This window comes from Elgaria multicarinata, chromosome 1, assembly GCF_023053635.1.
Source record: "Elgaria multicarinata webbii isolate HBS135686 ecotype San Diego chromosome 1, rElgMul1.1.pri, whole genome shotgun sequence".
Taxonomy (NCBI): Eukaryota; Metazoa; Chordata; class Lepidosauria; order Squamata; family Anguidae; genus Elgaria; species Elgaria multicarinata.
The window spans coordinates 619,436-637,184 of record NC_086171.1 but is presented as its reverse complement, the minus strand read 5'-3'; the positions used below and the strand labels follow the sequence as shown (position 1 = coordinate 637,184).

Genomic DNA, 17,749 nt, shown 5'->3' with positions numbered 1-17,749 from the left:
CCGGGGGGCCAAGGGCGGGGGGGGGCATGTTGGGGGTCCCCGTCCGAGGCAATGATCCGCAGGGCGCCCGCTGGCTCCAGAAGGGCGCAACCGGGCGGGACCCCTGGTCGCCTGCGGAACGGGCTGCCTCAGGCGGCCGGAGACGGAGGGGCTCCGCTCTCCAACGTAGGGCTGGGCTGGATGGCCTCGCGTGACCGCGGCCCGCAGAGTACTCCGCCGCCCCCTCCCCTCCGGCCGGGGCTGCGAAGGGGAGCCGGAGGTGCGGAGGGCGACAGGCGCCCGTTCCTCCGCTCCTCTTGGCGGGAGGCGGAGCGAGTTGCCCTTTGCCCCCTTCGGCTCAGCCAATCGGGCGGCGGCTCAGCAGCCGCCACTTCCGCCTTGTCCCGAGGGGAGGGGTCGCCTGCGCAGGAGGACTCCGCCGCCCCCCCCACGCCGCCCCACGATGGAGCAGGACCCCCCGGTGAGAGGGGGAGAGCCCCGCCCCCTGCGGCAGGCAGGAGTTCAAACGGGGCAGCTTCCTCCTCCTCCTCCTCCTCCTCCTCCAGCGGCTGCCTTGGGGCTCCCCAGGAAGGGGCTGCTCTCGCGCCCCCCCGCGCCGCCCCCGTTCAGCAACAGAGAGGGGAGGGCTGAGAAATGGGGGGGTATCTCGGGGGGGAGGGGCTGGTAGCCCCCCTCCTCCTCTCCCACAACCCCTTCGCCCGCCCCCCCTCCACTGCCCCGTGGCAGGCTGCTGGGCGCGGGGGGGGCGGCTGGGAGGCAAGGGGCCGCGAGGGAAGCCCCTCCTCCCCGGGCAGCCCCCCGCTCCGCCCCTTTTTGGGGCCCCCAGGTGTCTCGTTCTCAGGGGCTCCCCCGGCTGCGCCTCCCTTTGCCTTTACGCAGCCCCCCTTTTAGAGGATCGGGGCTGAGCCTACTGGGGGCCCCCTTCCGCCAACGCCTCCTTCCCCCCCACGGTGCCACCCCTGAGAAGCCCCCGCGTGCCCCGCCATGCAGCCCTTGGCGGGGGTCGGGCCTGGGGGTCCAGCCCCAGGAGGGCCGCTCTGACGTGCCTCTGCCCCCCACCCCACCCCTCTGCAGACCTTGGGGGACCTGCTCCTCACCCTCTACGAGATGGGCTTTACCGAGCGGCAGGTGCGCGACGCCCTCCACGCCGGCTGCCTCAGCGCCCCGGAGGCCGCCAACTGGTGAGTGACCTGGCCGGGAGCGGGCCCAGCCCCCAGCCCTCCCTGCTGCACCTGCCGTGCAAGCCCCCTTCCCTGGGGCAGCGCTGGAGGGTAGGCGGGCAGCGTCCTTGAACAGGCTGCCTGGCCCGGCTCCTCGCATCCCGGGCAGGGGTGGGCGGGCTCTGCTTTGGAGGCACCCAAGGCTCTTCTGGGGAGGCTGAGCTGCAGCACCCGGTTCTGCTAACGTGCCGTGGAGGAACGTCAGACGCAGACCCAGGCGCCCGCAAAGCAAGGGACTTTCCCTGTCCTCGGTGGTTCTGTGAGGTGGGGCCGCTTGCTGATCACCACAGCCCACCGTGGTTTGTGGCAGGGTTATTTGAGGGCTGTTTAACCTTCAAACGACCCCTGCCGCCGACACAACCAACCATGCCCCCCCCCACACACACACCTCATCGGGAGGGGGATATTCCAGAAGGCCACCAGCACCCAGCACAACCCCCCTGCAGTGATCATCCGGCCCGGCCCATTGTGTCTGCTCAGCTCCTGAGAGCAATCTTCCCCAACACCCGTCTCCTCCAGGTTGGATGAATTCCTGGAGGAGACGGCTATCAAATGGCTAGTAGCCCTGATCTCCAGAATCCGAGGCAGTGAGCCTGTGCTGGGGAACATGGGTGGGAGAGTGCAGTTGCACCATGTCCTGCCTTCTTGGTCCCTGGTCGACAGCTGACCAGCCACCATGTGAACAGAGTGCTGGACTAGATGGACCCTGGGTCTGATGCAGCTTCAGGGCCCTTCTGATGTTCTTCACCTGGTGCCCTGCAGATCTGTCGGACTGCATCGTCCCTCGTTCCTAGTCCAGTATATCACAGTCCAGTCCATCTGGAGGGCAGCAGGTTGGGGAAGGCTGCCTTAGAAAAGGCGGAAGTGGGGCTGAGAGGGTTCCACGCACGTCCCTCCGAAGCAGCTGCGTATCCAGAGGGGGCCTGTGTTGCAGGGTGTTTCGTCTCCAGCTAGCATTGCCGAAGGGACTGATTGATAGCTGTCTCCCCCCCCTTGTCAGGCAGGCCCTCGCAAGCCCGGGTCTTTCTCAGCCCTGAAATCCTTGAACTTGGCTGGGTGCTCTGCACGTGCCGCAGGGGCGCCCAGGCCCCTGCCCGCTTTCTCTCACCGCTTGGCTGCATTGTCTCTCTCCTCCTAGGCTACTGCAGGAGAGGGCGGAGCAGCCGCAGCAGCAGCCACATCCGCAACGGAGCCACCCACCCGGAGCCCTGGACCCGAGAGCCATGGACGCCTTCAACCCACCCAGGCAGCCCCCGGAGGTATCGGCAGGGCCAGGCGCGCCCAGCCTGGGCAGCATGTCGCCAGGTGAGTGGGCTGCTCCTTCCCTCCCCCCCCCAGTCCCACCTCCCAGACCAGGCGCTGGGACTGCAGCTGGGCCAGGGTGGGAGCCCTTCCCGCTCCCACGCCACGGCCAGCCCCCCACTTCCTAGTTTGGGGCAGGGCTGCCCAGCCTCTTGGCAGGAGCATCCACTCCAGGCCCTCTTTCTAGGTTCCAGGCTGGACTTGGAGGGAGTGGCTGCCCAGGACGCCCTCGGGCGAGCGGAGAGCCACGCTTTTGCGGAGCAGCAGCGGGAGCACCTGGCCGAGCAGCTGAAAGCCGAGAGGAGGAACAAGCGCAGGGTGAGCGGGGCTCTTGCCCAGCAAAGGCGCCGGTCCATGGCAGGGCCGCCGGGCCTCTTTGAGGGGGGGGGAGAGTGGTTCCTGCCTCGGAGGCCCCGCGTGGACTGGAGGGTCCCTATCGCAGTCGGCACCTGCGTGGGCCCGTGCCCCCCGCCCGCTCCCAGACTGCCCCACTCCTGCTGTCTCCCAGGAACACGAGTTGGCGTTGCAGAGAATTGCTGATGACCGACGGCGCATCCAGGTGAAGGCCGAGCTGGCTCAGGCCTCGCCCGTCCAGCTGCCCCTGTCGGAGAGCACAGCTCAGCCCTCCAGCGATGGACGTTGCATGCTTACGGTGAGCCAGCCACCGCCGGAGCTCCTCAGCCAAGCAGGGTTGCTGCACAGGCAGTAACACACAACACACATGCTTGGAGCCAGGAGGCTCAGAGCTGCGGTGGTGGTGGGGAAAACCTTGCTCCAGGGCAGATGTGAAGCAGTGCTGGTTGGCTGCAGAGAGAAGGGGGCTGGGAGAGAGTTCTAGGGGGCGGGGTATGGGGGGAGAGAGCAGAGCGGGATAGGCTGTCTCCATTTCCTCTGTTGCGATTGGCTGCACAGCTCCGAAATTGTGGAATGGCTGCCAGTTGGGAGAAGAGTCAGTAGCGGAATGTTGATGTTAGCATCCTGCATGAAGTGAGAGGACCTTCTGGCCTAAGGGTGAGAAGGGCCCTGCGCTGCTGTGGGGCTAGGGAGAAGGTGGCCCTCGGCGGCAAGGGGACTCAGAGCCAGAAGGTTCGAGAGGTCAGAGAGAGGTGCCGCACGATAGTTCAGACAGAACAGAGTCCCAGGGTGGGCTTTTCGCTCCTGGCGAGACAAGAGGCGAAGGGCCGGGCTTCAGAACCGCCTGTCGAACCCTGGCTTCTACATTAAGAATGATTTATAATTTCGCTGGTTGCTTACCCAGGCTTTATGTTCCTTATTTAATTCATCCTCAAAACATCTCTGTGAAGTGTAACCCATTTTACAGAAGAGGAAACTGAGGCGGCCGAGAAGTTTCATGGCCTCCGAGGGATCTGAATTGGGGTGCACGCATCCCTCCAGTCCCAGGTCTCCGACTGTGCTCCCTCTCCGATGAATTTGTGTGGCTTGGAGCAAGTCCTCGGCTCCCTCGGCTTCAGCTTCCTGCTTGTGAAATGGGCATTTCCACTCCAGAGGGACTTGTTGGGCAGGGGGTCCCAAGCCAGGCCTCGCTGGGCTCTGCTTTCCCTCCGCCCCGCAACAGCCCTGCTGATGCAGACAAACAGCGCAATGTGGGGACACCGTCCTGCCCCACCCCGACCCGACGGCAGCCTCTCCCCTCTCCCCCAGATCCGCCTCCCTGCAGGGGACTCGGTGCGCCAGCCTTTCCCGGCCGACTGCTCCCTGGAGGGCGTCCGACAGAGCCTTCTCTCCCTGTGCCCGGAGCTGTCGCCGTCCTTCGCCTTCCTGCAGGGCTTCCCCAGGCGCCACTTCAGCCCGGCCGACCTGCCGCGCACCCTGCAGGCTCTGGGCTTGGCCCCCAGCGCCACCCTCTGCATCGTGGACCCCGTGCCTCCGTCCCCGGCCTCCGAGCGGCCCCTGCCAGGCCCCCCGCCCCTGCCGCCCCCTGAGGAGATGGGCGGGCCCGGCCCACGGCCTGCGGCCGAGGGAGGGCCCTTCTTGCCGAGCGAGGCGCTTCCCGCCCTCCTGCACTCCCCAGCCCAGAGGGTGGCCCCAGGGGGCCTGGCAGGGATGCACAGCCGGGGCGGGGCGGCCTTTCCCACGCACCATCACTGGGGTAAGTGAAGCGCTGCTGGCGGTGTTGTGATGCTCGGGGGGTTCCAGGGGGCGGGGAGTTTCCCTGCTGCCCAGCCCAGCCCACGCTGGCACCTGAACCCATTCTGCTGTTGTACCATTTCAAAGTTGGCGTCCCTGCAGAGTGGTGGGGCGCAAATCCAGCGCCATGCTAAAATCCGGGGCTCTGTGCAGCCTGGAAGGTGGTCATTTTAGTTGGGTGGGAGGGGGGAACGCCTGGGTTGTGTGCTCTGGTTGCGTTTTAGCCGTGGAACTCCTGTTCCCAGAATGCAGCGGGGGGGGAGTGCACATGCACAGGAGGGCCTGGTTCATGGCACACAGCCCCTGCCGTGCTCTTCCACCCCTCCCACCACTGCCCCCCTCCCCCCGCCCTCCTGGCCCCGCATCTTCCTGCCACGGTTCCAGAGGAGAACAGCCCGCCTGTCCCTTGCCCTGGAAGAGGAGGAGGAGCAGCGGGTGGCCCAGGCAGCCGCTCTTCAGAGCGAGAACCCCGCCCTCCTCCAGCCCTGTGAGCAACCCTGCTGCCTCTGGCTGCCCCACAGGCCGGGGGCAGAGGTTGGACGCGGAGGAGCCCATGGAGCAGGAGCCTTTGGGAGTCGCCACGAGGGAAGAGGCGGACGGCGAGGAGCATCCTGTGCCAGCTCCCCACAGGCGTCCAGGAGGGAGGCCAGGTGGGTCGCGGGCAGCAGGAGGGGCGGCTCCAGGGAGGGTCTGGGCGTGGTGGGAACAGCCAGCAGGGCAGGGGCCGGGAGCTCGGGGTGGCTGCGTTGGCCTTCGCTCTGCCTCACAGGCCCCGGCTGCACGGGGGGGGGGGGGGGGGGGGCTGCAGAAAGGAGCAGCCAGCAGTGGGTGGGAGTCACCAGGTAGCAGCAGCAGCAGCAGGGAGCCCCAGAACAGGTGAGCCATCAGTGTACCTGGGAAAGGCTCCACGGAAAGGCCAGTCCCCTCCTGCGGAGGGAGGGGGAGAAGGAGCAAGTGGGGGTGAGGATTCCAGGCCTAGAGCTTTGACGGGGGGGGGGCAGGGCAGGGGGCGGGGGGGAGGGGACGGGGCTGCCCCTGCCGTCCTGACGCCCTCTGCTCCTTGTTTGAAGGGTTCCTGCCCCTCCCGGACCAGGCGCAGGGGATGCCGGGGCCTCAGCACCAGTGGCCAGCGGAGGGCAACCGGCTGAGGTAGGAGCCTCTCCGGCTGCTGGAGTGGTGGTGGTGGTGGTGGTGGTGGTGGTGGTGGGGATGTCACTGGGGCCGGGGATGGGCGTCTCTTCTCGGCGTGGGGGATGACGTAAGGCGGAGTGCGGAGGCCGGCCTCCTCTGGGCATGTGCGGGCGCTTGGGGTGTGAGGATCGGAGAAGGTGGCTGCCTTGACGGCTGCTTCAAGGCCCGCCCCCTCTTTGCCCGCCCCCCTCTTTGCCCACCCCCCAGGACAGTCGACGGGACCAGGGTGGAGGCCGCGGCCCCGCTGCCACTCGCCGTAGCCCAGGCAGCCGAACGGCGCCTTGAGAAGGCCACTGCGCAGGGCCTCGAGGCCGAGGAGAGGGACAGGCCCAGCGTGGCGTCCCCCCCCAGCCGCCTGCCCCCCCCGGTGCCGCTGCTCTCCCAGCTGTCTCTGCAGGCGACCGTCGCCCTCCTTACAGGTAGCCAGCGCCCCCCGGCCCCCCGGCCCCACTCTGCGCCTGCTTGCCGCCCCCCTCATGGGCGGCTCCTTCCGTTCCAGCCCCCAGCAAGCAGTACTGCAGCAGCCTGGCCTCCCTGACGCCCGTGCTGGCCGAGCGCGTCCTGGGGCACATGATCCGGCAGGGCCTGCTGACCCCGCGCAGCCTCCGGCTCTTCTTCGGCTGCCCGCTGCAGAAGCTGCTCCTGGACTGCTACCCCTACGCCACCAACGAACTGCTGCGTCAGCTGCGTGCCTTCCCCGGCTTGCGCCACCTCAGCCTGCTCTCCTGCCCCGTCATCACAGGTGAGCGGCCGGCCGGCCGGGGCTGCCCTGGGCCCATGCGCCCCCCGTCCGCGGAGGGGCTGCTCTCGCCTGGCCAAGCAGCAGTAGGGGGGCTTCCTGCTGCCCCCCCTCCACCCCCCATGCCACGCAGGCGCCAGGCGCTGTACAGAGGGACTTTGGGACAAAGGGGGGGGCAAAGGAGGGTTGTGGGCCGGATATCCTGAGAGCTTTGCTAGGGGAGGAGGCCTGACTGACCACCCTCTCCCCCCCCCCCCACCAGACCAGGGCCTTTCCGTGCTGCAGCATTTGACCCACCTGCAACACCTCAACCTCTCCGCCTGTGAGAAGCTCACGGACAACTGCCTGCGCTTCCTGAAAGGTCACACCCACCCACCCACCCGCGCATCCCCCTGGAGGCAGGCTCTGTGTCCATCTCTGGGGCGGGGGGCTTTGACTGTCTCTCGCACTCGCTCTCTGGAGTGGCCGGGGGTGGGTGGGTAGCGGCTTTCCTGCTCCTCCACGACGCACGTCCAGGCGGGTGCTAGCAAGGCAGCCGTTCCCAGCTGGGCCCTGATTTGGGGGTTTGTGGTGCAAAGGGAAAGAGGTCACGGCATGAACTTCCCCTCCCCCGCCCCCGCCCCGTGGCTGTTTTCGGGGGAGGTGCAGATTTTAACAGCGGGCTGCGTGGGGGTGATTCAGGCCGTGCGTGGGGGGGGGGGGGCGAAAGGGTTGCTGGGTGGATTTGGGGCCCTTTCCAGGGCTTGCTCATGAGGAGGGCGCTCGCATTCCACAGTTCACGGGGAGCCCAAAGGGGGGTTGGCTTCACTCCAGCCCCTCAACCCCCACCCCTGCCATGCTCTCTCCTCAGGACTGCTGCAGCTGTCGCACCTGGCGCTGGATCGCACCCGGATCTCGGACCGGGGCCTGGCAGAGTTCCTGCTCCCGGCACCGCCCAGCCTCACCCACCTGAGCCTCAACCAGACGGGCGTCACCGATGACACCCTCCGCCTCCTGCCCCAGCGTGCCCCCCACCTCTTGGTGCTCAGTCTGAAGCAGACAAGCGTGCGTGGGGCTCCTTCTGCCTTGGCGGGGGGCTGGGGCCGGGGCCGGCTGGCTGGGGCCGTGGGGTGGCTGGCCCCAGCGAGGGGGGTGGGCTTTCCCAACCATGCTGGCTCGATCTGCCCCCCCCCCCAGGTCACGGATGTTTCGCCGCTGCGGCACCTGGAGGCCCTGCAGACGCTGCACCTGGACGGCACCCGCGTGAGCGAGGCTTCCCTGCGGGCGCTCTCGGCCCACCCCTCCCTGTCCAGCCTGACGCTCTCGGGAGTCCAGTCGGTGGACGGCAACCGGGCTCTGGAACTGGTCTCAGGTAGGGGCACGGCTGGGGCTTCCCCTTCATCTCCAGTGGGGCCGAGACGGTTCGGTTCCAGCGGGTGAAGCGGTGAGGGGTTGCGTGAAACCCGCAAGGCGGCCCCTGCGTTGCCCTCTGGTGCCCCACCGGCTTGGCTGCCAGGAGACTGCCCTGCAGGAGGAGAAGCAGTGTGCTTTTGCACAGCCACATGTGAGGGGGCTCCAGGCGGAGTCCGGGGGGGGCAGTTGCTGCAGGCGCAGCCAGCCCCCCCTTGCTTCCCCCCCTGGAAAGCCCCCTCGGTGGGCAGTGACGACACAACGGACACACTGGCTTTGATGCTTTAGAATAGGAAGCGAGAAAGCTGACCTCACTGGCTACTAGAAACAATGGTTGGCTACCAAATCTGGCCTAAGTGGGCTCTGACAGAAACCTGGCCTTCGGCAGAGGCTTGTGCTCAGTCCCTCGGGTGCTCGCCTGGGGCAAACAGCGATTTCCTCCAGGCGAGCGCCCGCCACCCGCGTGCAAACAGAGCCAGTTTGGCCGCCCCCTTTCAGGCTCCGCCTCCTCTCCTCTCTCATGGCCCCTGGCCTGCCTAGAGGCTGGGGTCAGGGAGCCACGTCCCCCTGGTGACCTGGCGTCACCTGCTGACGGCGGCCCCCACTACCTGCAGGCTGTAGGTCTGGGGCAGCCCCACGCCGGAGGAAGGCGGGGGGGAGGGGATGATGGGCAGCTGCGCTGGACCTGTCTGGAGGGAGCGGTGGGTGCAGCCCCTCTTCAAGCCCGAGGGCCGTTTTCCAATTTGGAGACATTGGGGGGGCTGCATTCGAGGGGTGGGAAAGTGGGGCGTGTCAACCTGTTCCAGCGTAAGGTTCTTGCTGCCAGCGGCTGGTTCCAGGGGGGTGGGGGTGGGGGGGATCTCAGCCGTTTAGAATGGGGTAAATGGAGAAACCGGCCAAACGAAGGAGGAAGGGTTGGGGCCGGGGGCCGGGGGCATCACGATCGAGATCCGGGGCTGAAGTTCCGTAGCCCGGCTGTGAGGGATCTCGCTGCTCCCCCCCCCCATTCCACGGCAGCCCCTCCAGCGTGTGCCGAGAGAGGCAGGCCTTCCCACTGGCACGGGGAGACTGGGGGAGGGGGTGTCGCGGAGGGAAGCCAGGCACTCCAGCCCCCCCCATGGCTTTTTGCAGGCCTGCCCCTGGCCCAGCTGTCCTTGCCCAGCCGGCACACGGTCACGGACGTCGGCCTGGCTGCTCTGTGTCGCTTGACCGGCCTCGTGGAGCTCGACCTGACGGACTACAGCCACATCACAGATGAGGGCCTGCAGCACCTGCCTCAGCTGTGCAGGTAAGGGTCCCCTCCCTCCCCGCCCCCCACCAGCCTTGGGGGTCGCCTGAGCCCAGCTCCGCCCCGTCCCAGGACACGCGCAGCCCTCTGTCCCCTGTTCCGGCACTGCCGCTTGCAAGCAGGGCTGTACGCTGGCTTTGAGGGGCCCCTGGTCAAAAGGCTCCCTAGGAGCCCCCTCCCCCCCCCCGCAATGGGGTCTGGAGGGCTCACCTGGCATGGCAGCGCACAGCAGCCCCCCTCTGAATGGCAACCGACCCCCAAGCGACGCTGCCGTGGAAGGGCCGGGTCGCTGGCTTGTTAAGAGGTGATGGTCCTTCAGAGGATCCGGAGGCGACGAACACTCAAGTGGGTAGAAGTTAAAGGCTTTGTTAAGTAGTAGGCAAAAGTGATACATAGGTGTGAGGTCTGCTAAGCAAAACAGGCTTCCTTCCCCATAGAGTTGTCGGAACGTCCAAGCAAAATGTCAGCGGAACCATAGACAGACACACACGACACACATTGCCAAGGGCCGTTCCTTCTCTCTCCATCCGACTGGCTGTTCTGCCAAACTTGGACGGGTGCAGCTGAGATTCCCCAGGTGCAGAGAGGGCAGAGCAGCTTTATAGGACAGGCCCCACGCAGTGACGGATTTGCCGGTCTTGACTGAGCATTTCAGGCTTCAAGAATCCGTTTATGGGTAGTTGTCCCTGAAGCTTCCCTGAAGCCAGTTAACAAAGAGCGCTGCCATAAAATGTGTGTTTATTGCTCAAACAGTATTCGAGAATAACAAGTCTATGCAATGAAAAAAGAAGCAAAACGCTTTATAAGACGCATTGCAATTAAGATGATTAGAAGCATAATAGACAATGTGGCTGGCGTGTTTCTTAGCGAAATTAAAGTTCTGTTCCTCTAAACCAACGAAGCCGTCATCGTTCAGATCATGTAGGGCCTGTTCTCACAAACACACACACACACACACCAGCAGAGCCCCCTGTGACCTTGTGCGTGGAGAGGAGACCCCCTGAGAGAGTGAGGGATGGCCGGGAGAGAGGGCCCCTAACTCAGCAATGGCCCATTTCCAGCCGTTCTCTGAACACGATTTCTGTGTCGCGAATTCCCGGGAACCCTTTGACTTGCCGACCCTCCCCTGCCTGGCTGTGTCTCCTCCTCCTCCCTCCCCCAACCCCCTTGCAGGCTGCGCCGGCTGTCGCTCTGCAACACGCTGGTCACAGACAACGGCCTGCCGCACATCCAGGGCTTGCAGCTTCTGGAGGAGCTGTGCTTGGACCGCCTCAACGTCTCCAGCGCAGGGGTGGCGCGCTGCATCGTCCGCCTGCCCCACCTGCAGGTATCGGTGGCCCCAAGGAAGCTCCCTGGGAGGGGTGGGGGTCCTGGATAGGGGGGCGGTGATGGCTCTGCTTCTGCGACCCCAGGGCTCTCGGGCCATGGCGACTGAGCAGAAGGAGCCTTTTGGCGATGGTGCAGCAGGAGCACGTGCCCTCTCCTCTGCGGCCTCCGTCTCCCAGGGCCGTTGCGCGCTCATTCCCCGGCAGGCTTAAGAGAGCTGAGTAGCCTTTGGCCTCTCTGGCATGCCAGAGGCTGCAGCCAGGGCCTGGTGGGCCTGCTGGCCCTTCCTGCTTGGCTCGCTTGGCCTCCCGCCATTACCCACAGCACAGTCATATCCATGCCTACTCAGGAGTAAGCCCCATGGAGCGGAACGTAACTTACTCTCTGGTGTGCGTACGGTTGTAGCCTCTGTGGGCCGGCAGCTGAATTGGGGAGCCGTAAGCAGGGCCTTTTCTGTTGTGGCACCGTGACAGCGGAACGCCCATCTGAGGGAGGCGTCACCTGTCCTTTGGTGGGTGGTGAGGGCAGTTTAGACCAGCCCGCTGAGTTGCAATGTTGTCATCTGCGTCTGGATGTGAGGCTTCCGGGGGCGGGGGGGGGGGTCGTGTGACGGTTGCTGCCTCCGTCTTGCCTTCCGCTGACTCTCTTTGGAGGGAAAGGGGCTGCCTAAGCGCACGTGCGAGGGCCACAAGGGCACCCTGGGGCACCCGGCCACTGTGTGCTGCAGGAACAGGCGCTGCTCCGGGGCCATCCCAGAGCGGAGCGCATGGGGCCTTGCAGCGTCCGCGTGCTCCAGTCCGTCCTCGGGGAAGGCCAGTCCTTCCCGCGCCTGGGCTGGAGACGGTGGCAAGGAGGCTTCCACGGTGCTGTGCCTGTTGCTCCCAGGTGCTGAGTCTTGCCAGCACGCCAGTCGGGGACACGGTGGCCAGGGTGGGCCTCGCCTGCTGCCAGCAGCTGCTCAAGGTGAACCTGAGCCGCACCCGCCTCACCGACAGAGGTAGGAGCACGGCCCAGCGGGGATTTCCGGGGAGGGTGAGGCGGCACACGGCGTGTCCGTACTGCTCCAGCCGGCCCGGGGGGCTTGGCAGGGTGCAGAACAGCGCTGGAGCCACGGCTGCGGGAGAGTTGCTGGCCAGTGCTGAAGGCCTGCCTGGGAAGGCGAAGCACACGGTGGCCCTGACAAGGGGCGTCTTGGGGGGCCATCCTGAGGCGACCAGATCACCCGGCTGAGGCAGCGGGGCGCCACTGTGGGCACACCTGCTGATGTTCTGAGCCAGCCCTCCCTCCCTCTGCTTGGCGCTCCCGCCTTCCTCACCTGCCCCCCCTCTCCCCCCTCAGGGCTACGCTTCCTCAGCCAGGTGCCCCTGGTCCAGCTCAACCTGGACGGCTCAGGAGTGACGGCTCTCGGAGTGGCCAACCTCCTGGCCACATGCCCCACTGTCGGCAGCATCCGGGCCAGCCACCTGCGCGTCCTGGCCACAGAGGAGGTCTCGGACGAAGAGTGACCCAGCTGGGCTTGGCCAGGGCCCTTCCACAGGGCTCCCCTCTCCCGGTTGCTGGAGCTGATTTCCTCGGCTGCTTGGAGGGCTTTTCCGAGACGGCTTTGCTGGGGTCTGGCTTTTCTGCAGTGGCTTGTCTTGCCAGGACGGACGTCTCGTGGGATTTTGGGAGGCTCGCAGCCTGCGTTGTCTGGGGCTCGTGCCCTGTTCATGGAAATCTAGGCATTATTTTTTCTGACTTTCTCTTTCTCCCTCCTTGTGGGGAGGACCTTTTTGAAGATTCACCTGCAATGGAAAGGTGGGCGTTTGAAGAGCTTCTGTCCTTAAAAGTGTGCCCTTGCAGGCTCCGCTTCCGGGACAGGGAGAGGCGCAGTCCTGGGGACCGGAGCATTGGTGCGAGACAGAGGGTGCGGGAGGGGAGCGGGGCCCGGAGAAATGCCTCTCCCTGCGGGCCTGGGGTGATGCAGAGACCGTGGGATCCGCCTGTCGCTTGTGCCTTAACACTTCCCAATAAAACAGACTGATCCTTCCAGGGCCTCTGCAGGTTGTGTCCACAGACGGTTTGTTCGGATCGCCTGGAGGTGACGATGACGCAGCTCTCTTTCCCCACCGTCACCAGCAAGGCGTCTCTGGGCTGAGGGGAGGGCGGCCCAAACCTCCCTTCTCCCCACATCAGTGGTTGCTCTGGGATCTTCCTGGTTATGTTCCCTTCCCCGACGCATCCCTCCCCTGCCCCCCACCCTGATGGAGATACATGGGTGGGAGAACACCCACCCACCCATTCCGGCTGCGGACAGCTGTTTCGGGCCCTATGACAGGAGGCTTGAGTATTGCTCTAGGATACGCAGGACATGGGTGGAGTGTTGGGAGACGTGACCCCCTGAATGGGCGTGTGGTTGGCGGAAGAACATCAGAAGGGCCCTGAGGCTGGATCAGACCGAGGGTCCATCTGGTCCAGCACTCTGTTCACACAGTGGCCAGGCAGCCGTCGGCCAGGAATGAACAAGGCAGGACATGGTGCAACAGCACCCTCCCGCCCATGTTCCCCAGCAACACAGGCTTCCTGCTTCGGATAGTGGTGGTTACACATAACCACCAGGGCTAGTAGCCATTGATAGCCTTCTCCTCCAGGGATTTATCCAGCCCCCTCTTTAAAGCCATGCAAATTGGTGGCCATCACTACATAGAAACATAGAATAGCAGAGTTGGAAGGGGCCTACAAGGCCATCGAGTCCAACCCCCTGCTCAATGCAGGAATGCACCCTATCACATCTTGTGGTAGTGAGTTCCATAGTTTATGCACTGTGTGAAGAAGTACTTCCTTTGATCAGTCCTGAATCTCGCACCCATCAGCTTCATGGGATATGACCCCTTTGGGTTCTAGTATCTTGAGAGAGGGAGAAAAATGCCTCCCCGTCCATGTTCTCCACAACTTGCCTCATTTTGTACACCTCTACCAGTTCTCCCTTCAGCCTCCTTTTTCCCAAGCTAAACAGTCCCAACTTGTTCCGCTTCTGTTAAACAGCAACGCAGCGCCAGCAGTGTCTGGAGCTGGGACCTCCAGCTCCCCTGGGCCTTGCTTGGTCTGCCTGACCTGGCCTGTTCTGCCTCTCAAACTCTGGACCGCTGTGGCATCACAGCCCACCCCCAACTCCACTTTAAAGAAGGAGCGGAGGGACCCAAACCCCTGTAACCTTCGGTACCGACAGTTGCTAAATCGCCCCAGTAAAAACGAGATTTGTTTTCTTAAAAGTTTGACTTAAAAGGGTCCTGTCTGGGAGAGAGAAGAAGGGACCTATTGCCAGGGAGGCGTGCCGTAGAGCTGCCTGAGCCTGTATGGATGGTGTCAGGAAGGCGAAAGTCCAGGCTGGGCTGAGGCGGGCAGGGGACACTCGGGCAAGCACCACGGGCGTCTTGGGCTGCGTTAGGTGCAAGGAGGTCAAGGAAGGGGTCGGTCTCCCGCCGAGGGAAGGTGGTGACCGGGGGTGGGGGGGGGCAGAGCTGCCCCACTCCGATTTTGCCTCTGCCTTCTCCCACCAGGGGAGTTACAGCGCAAACGATATCTGGAGGGATCTGCAGCCCGGAATAAGGAAGGACATGGAGAGAGAGCACTTGGGCACTTTAAACGAGTGCGTCTCCAGGGCCAGATGAATTACAGCCCCCGGTGCTGAAGGAGCCTGTGGACATTATTTCAGACGTTCGTTTTTGTGCCAGACAGACTGAAAGAAAGAGCTTTGGACATTAATCTTTGTGCCGGAAGACTGGAGACAGGAGGCAAATATGCCCGTCTTCCAGAAACTAGAGACCAATCAACCTGATAGCAGTACTAGGCAAAATTCTTGAACAGGTGGTTAAGTGGTCGGTCTGAGCATCTAGAAAATAATGTGTTGATTACAAGGAGTTAACTTGGGCTTGCCAGGAATAAGTGATGCCATGGTTATGAATCTGATAAATCATGGGGATGCCGTGGACATCGGATATCTTGATTTCAGCAAAGCATTTGACAAGGTTTCCCATGAAAGCTGGTAAAATGTGGGTTGGGTGCCACTCCTGTTCGCTGGACCCACAGCTGGAGGAGCAAACACCATGGGCCAGGGCCCGTGACTACCTCCGCATCCCTACCGAAGGGAGGCCTTCCTGGCGTGGCGCAGGGCTCTACCCTGGGCTGGTCCACATGTTTATAAATGGCTTGGATGAGGGCAGAGAGGGGGCTGCTTGGCAAATGTGCAGATGACCCAAAGCTAGGAGGGGCAGCCAACAGAGCAGAAGGCTTTTGGATCAAGGTTCAAAAGGATCTAGATTGGTTGGAACACTGTGTGAGTCCAACAAGATTCAACAGAGACAGATGTTCAGAGGAGGGCAACCAGGATGATCAGGGGCCTGGAAACAAAGCCCTATGAAGAGAGACTGAAAGAACTGGGCATGTTTAGCCTGGAGAAGAGAAGATGGAGGGGGGACATGAGAGCACTCTTGTCCCACAGAGGAGGGCCAGGATCTCTTCTCGATCCTCCCAGAGTGCAGGACACAGAATAACGGGCTCAAGTTAAAGGAAGCCAGATTCCAGCTGGACATCAGGAAAAACTCCCTGACTGTTAGAGCAGTACGACAATGGAACCAGTGACCTAGGGAGGTGGTGGGCTCTCCCACCCTAGAGGCCTTCAAGAGGCAGCTGGACAACCCTCTGTCAGGGATGCTTTAGGGTGGATTCCTAAAGCATCTGAACTGAACTGCTTGTTTTTCCTCCTAAACCTTCTCCTCATCTCTCATTCTCTCTTACTGTCAACGATGTCACGCTTACTCCGGTCAAGGAAACTCGTAGCCTTGGCTTTATATTTGATTCCTCGCTCTCCTTTATTCCTCATATCGAGGCAGTAGCTAAATCTTGTCGTTTCTTCCTGTATAATATTGCCAGGATTCGACCATTTTTGTCTGTCTCTTCTGCCAAGACTCTCGTTCACGCACTGGTTATCTCTCGGTTGGACTACTGCAACCTCCTTCTCTCTGGCCTCCCCTCATCTCACATCAGTCCGCTGGTCTCTGTCCACCACTCTGCCGCTAAGATCATCTTCCTGGCCCGCCGCTCTGACCATGTCACTCCGCTTCTGAAATCTCTTCATTGGCTCCCAATTCACTCCAGAATCCAATATAAACTTCTCCTGTTGACCTTCAAAGCTTTTCATGGTCTAGCTCCTGCCTATCTCTCCTCTCTCATCTCACGCTATTGCCCCGCTCGTGCTCTTCGCTCCTCTGATGCCATGCTTCTTGCCTGCCCAAGGGTCTCTACTTCCCTTGCTCGGCTTCGTCCATTTTCCTCTGCTGCCCCTCATGCCTGGAATGCTCTTCCAGAACACTTGAGAACTACCAACTCAATCACAGCTTTTAAAACACAGCTAAAAACTTTTCTTTTCCCTATAGCTTTTAAACTTTGAGTTTGTTCTGACTCTATACTGTTAGCTTCACCCTTCCCGGTGCCTGTTTACACTTCCCTGTGCCTGTTTGCATTCTCTTTCCCCCCTTATTGTTTACTACAACTTTATTAGATTGTAAGCCTATGCGGCAGGGTCTTGCTATTTACTGTGTTATCTGTACAGCACCATGTACATCGATGGTGCTATATAAATAAATAATAATAATAATAATAATAATTCCTGCATTGAGCAGGGGGTTGGACTCGATGGCCTTGTAGGCCCCTTCCAACTCTGCTATTCTATGATTCTATGTAAAGCCTTGGATTTAGGAACAAAAAATAAATCGAAACCACACGGATAGGATGGGGGAGACCCAGCCTGGCAACAGTGAAAAGGACCTAGATGTCTGAGTGGATCACTGGCTGAATGCCAGCCAGCACTGCGATGCGGCTACTAAGAAAGTGAACCCAGACTTGGGATGCGTTAACAGACGCACAGTGTCCAGGTCAGCAGAAGCAATCGTGCCATCTCCTGCCTTCGGAGTACTGTGTCCATTTCTGGGTGTCCCGTTTTAACAAGGGCATTGACAAGTTGGAACGTATCCAGAGAAGAGCGACCGGGATGGTGAGGGGTCTGGGGACCAAGTCCTATGTGGAATGGCTGGAAGACCCGGGTGTGTTTAGTCTGGTGAGGACAAGGCTAAAGGGAGCCATGGCAGCGGCCTTCAAGCACCAAGAAGGCTGGGCCCCAGCCTGCAGATTTAAGGACCAATAGCAAGAGGTGGTGCTGAAGTTCCCCATACCAATGGCCAGCCGAGGACACTACTGGGCTGCTCTCTAGTGCTGCCACCATATTGGATGGAGGGTTGTGGGTACCACCTCAGCAGAGTTTCCAGGTGACGCCAGGGGCTTCTGGTTGGCTCTATGGAAGAGCTGCCTCCAGCCAGGTGGCATCACAGAACTAGAATCCCAGAATAGCAGATTTGGAAGGGGCCTACAAGGCCATCGAGTCCAACCCCCTGCTCAATGCAGGAATCCACCCTAAAGCATCCCTGACAGGTGGTTGTCCAGCTGCCTCTTGAAGGCCTCTAGTGTGGGAGAGCCCACAACCTCCCTAGGTCATGGGTTCCGTTGTCGTGCTGCTCTAACAGTCAGGAAGTTTTTCCTGATGTCCAGCTGGAAACTGGCTCCCATGATTCTGCATCCTGTACTCTGGGAGGATCGAGAAGAGATCCTGGCCCTCCTCTGTGTGACAACCTTTCAAGGATTTGCAGAGTGCTGTCATGTCTCCCATCAGCTTTCTCTTAACTGTAGCTGTGCAAGGGACACTCACAGCAGGGGGGCCTTGCTGGGAAAGGCACGCAGGCCGGGTGGCTCTCAGGTCGCTTGGCTCCCCTTAGTGGCTATCAGGTTGGCTTCCAGAGCCGCGCTTCTGCTCCTGGGAAGGAGAGGTGGGCGGCTCCATCAGCTGCAATCTGTGGTAACCCAGAGTGCCCTGGGCAACACCAGCAAGGCTGCCATGGTTGAAGGAGCGGCTTTGGCCAGAGGGCGCCTGCTGTGATTTCCCATCTGTGGAGCTGCAGCTCCTGTGGCAAACGTTGAAGCTGCACGGGGCCTGGGGGGGGGGCAAGTGCCCCCTCCCCAGCAGTGGGTTTCAGTTCAGCAACTCTGGCACCCTGGGTGGGGGAGCAGTGATGGCCCAAATGTTGTGGGCAAGGGCGGGCTGGGAGCCCTGTGGTC

The 17,749-nt window shown here is 62.4% G+C and overlaps 1 protein-coding gene across 1 annotated transcript; it reads left to right on the top strand.

Moving 5' to 3' along the window:
- Positions 1–367: 367 nt before the first annotated feature.
- On the top strand, positions 368–12,497 carry LOC134395342 (uncharacterized). The gene is made up of 17 exons (XM_063121506.1): positions 368–460; positions 1,075–1,181; positions 2,359–2,525; positions 2,710–2,840; positions 3,031–3,174; positions 4,185–4,632; positions 5,192–5,320; positions 5,741–5,819; positions 6,069–6,280; positions 6,361–6,603; positions 6,863–6,961; positions 7,451–7,644; positions 7,777–7,951; positions 9,121–9,277; positions 10,451–10,604; positions 11,489–11,600; positions 11,942–12,497. The coding sequence occupies exons 1-17, from the start codon at positions 443–445 to the stop codon at positions 12,106–12,108; spliced, it is 2,736 nt and encodes a 911-aa protein (XP_062977576.1). The 5' UTR covers positions 368–442; the 3' UTR covers positions 12,109–12,497.
- Positions 12,498–17,749: the final 5,252 nt, after the last annotated feature.

Excerpts from the sequence above, each read along its gene's own strand:
- LOC134395342 (XM_063121506.1), top strand. Across the intron at positions 2,841-3,030 it reads AGAGGAGGAACAAGCGCAGG|GAACACGAGTTGGCGTTGCA; the intron begins GTGAGCGGGGCT and ends GCTGTCTCCCAG. Across the intron at positions 3,175-4,184 it reads ATGGACGTTGCATGCTTACG|ATCCGCCTCCCTGCAGGGGA; the intron begins GTGAGCCAGCCA and ends CCTCTCCCCCAG.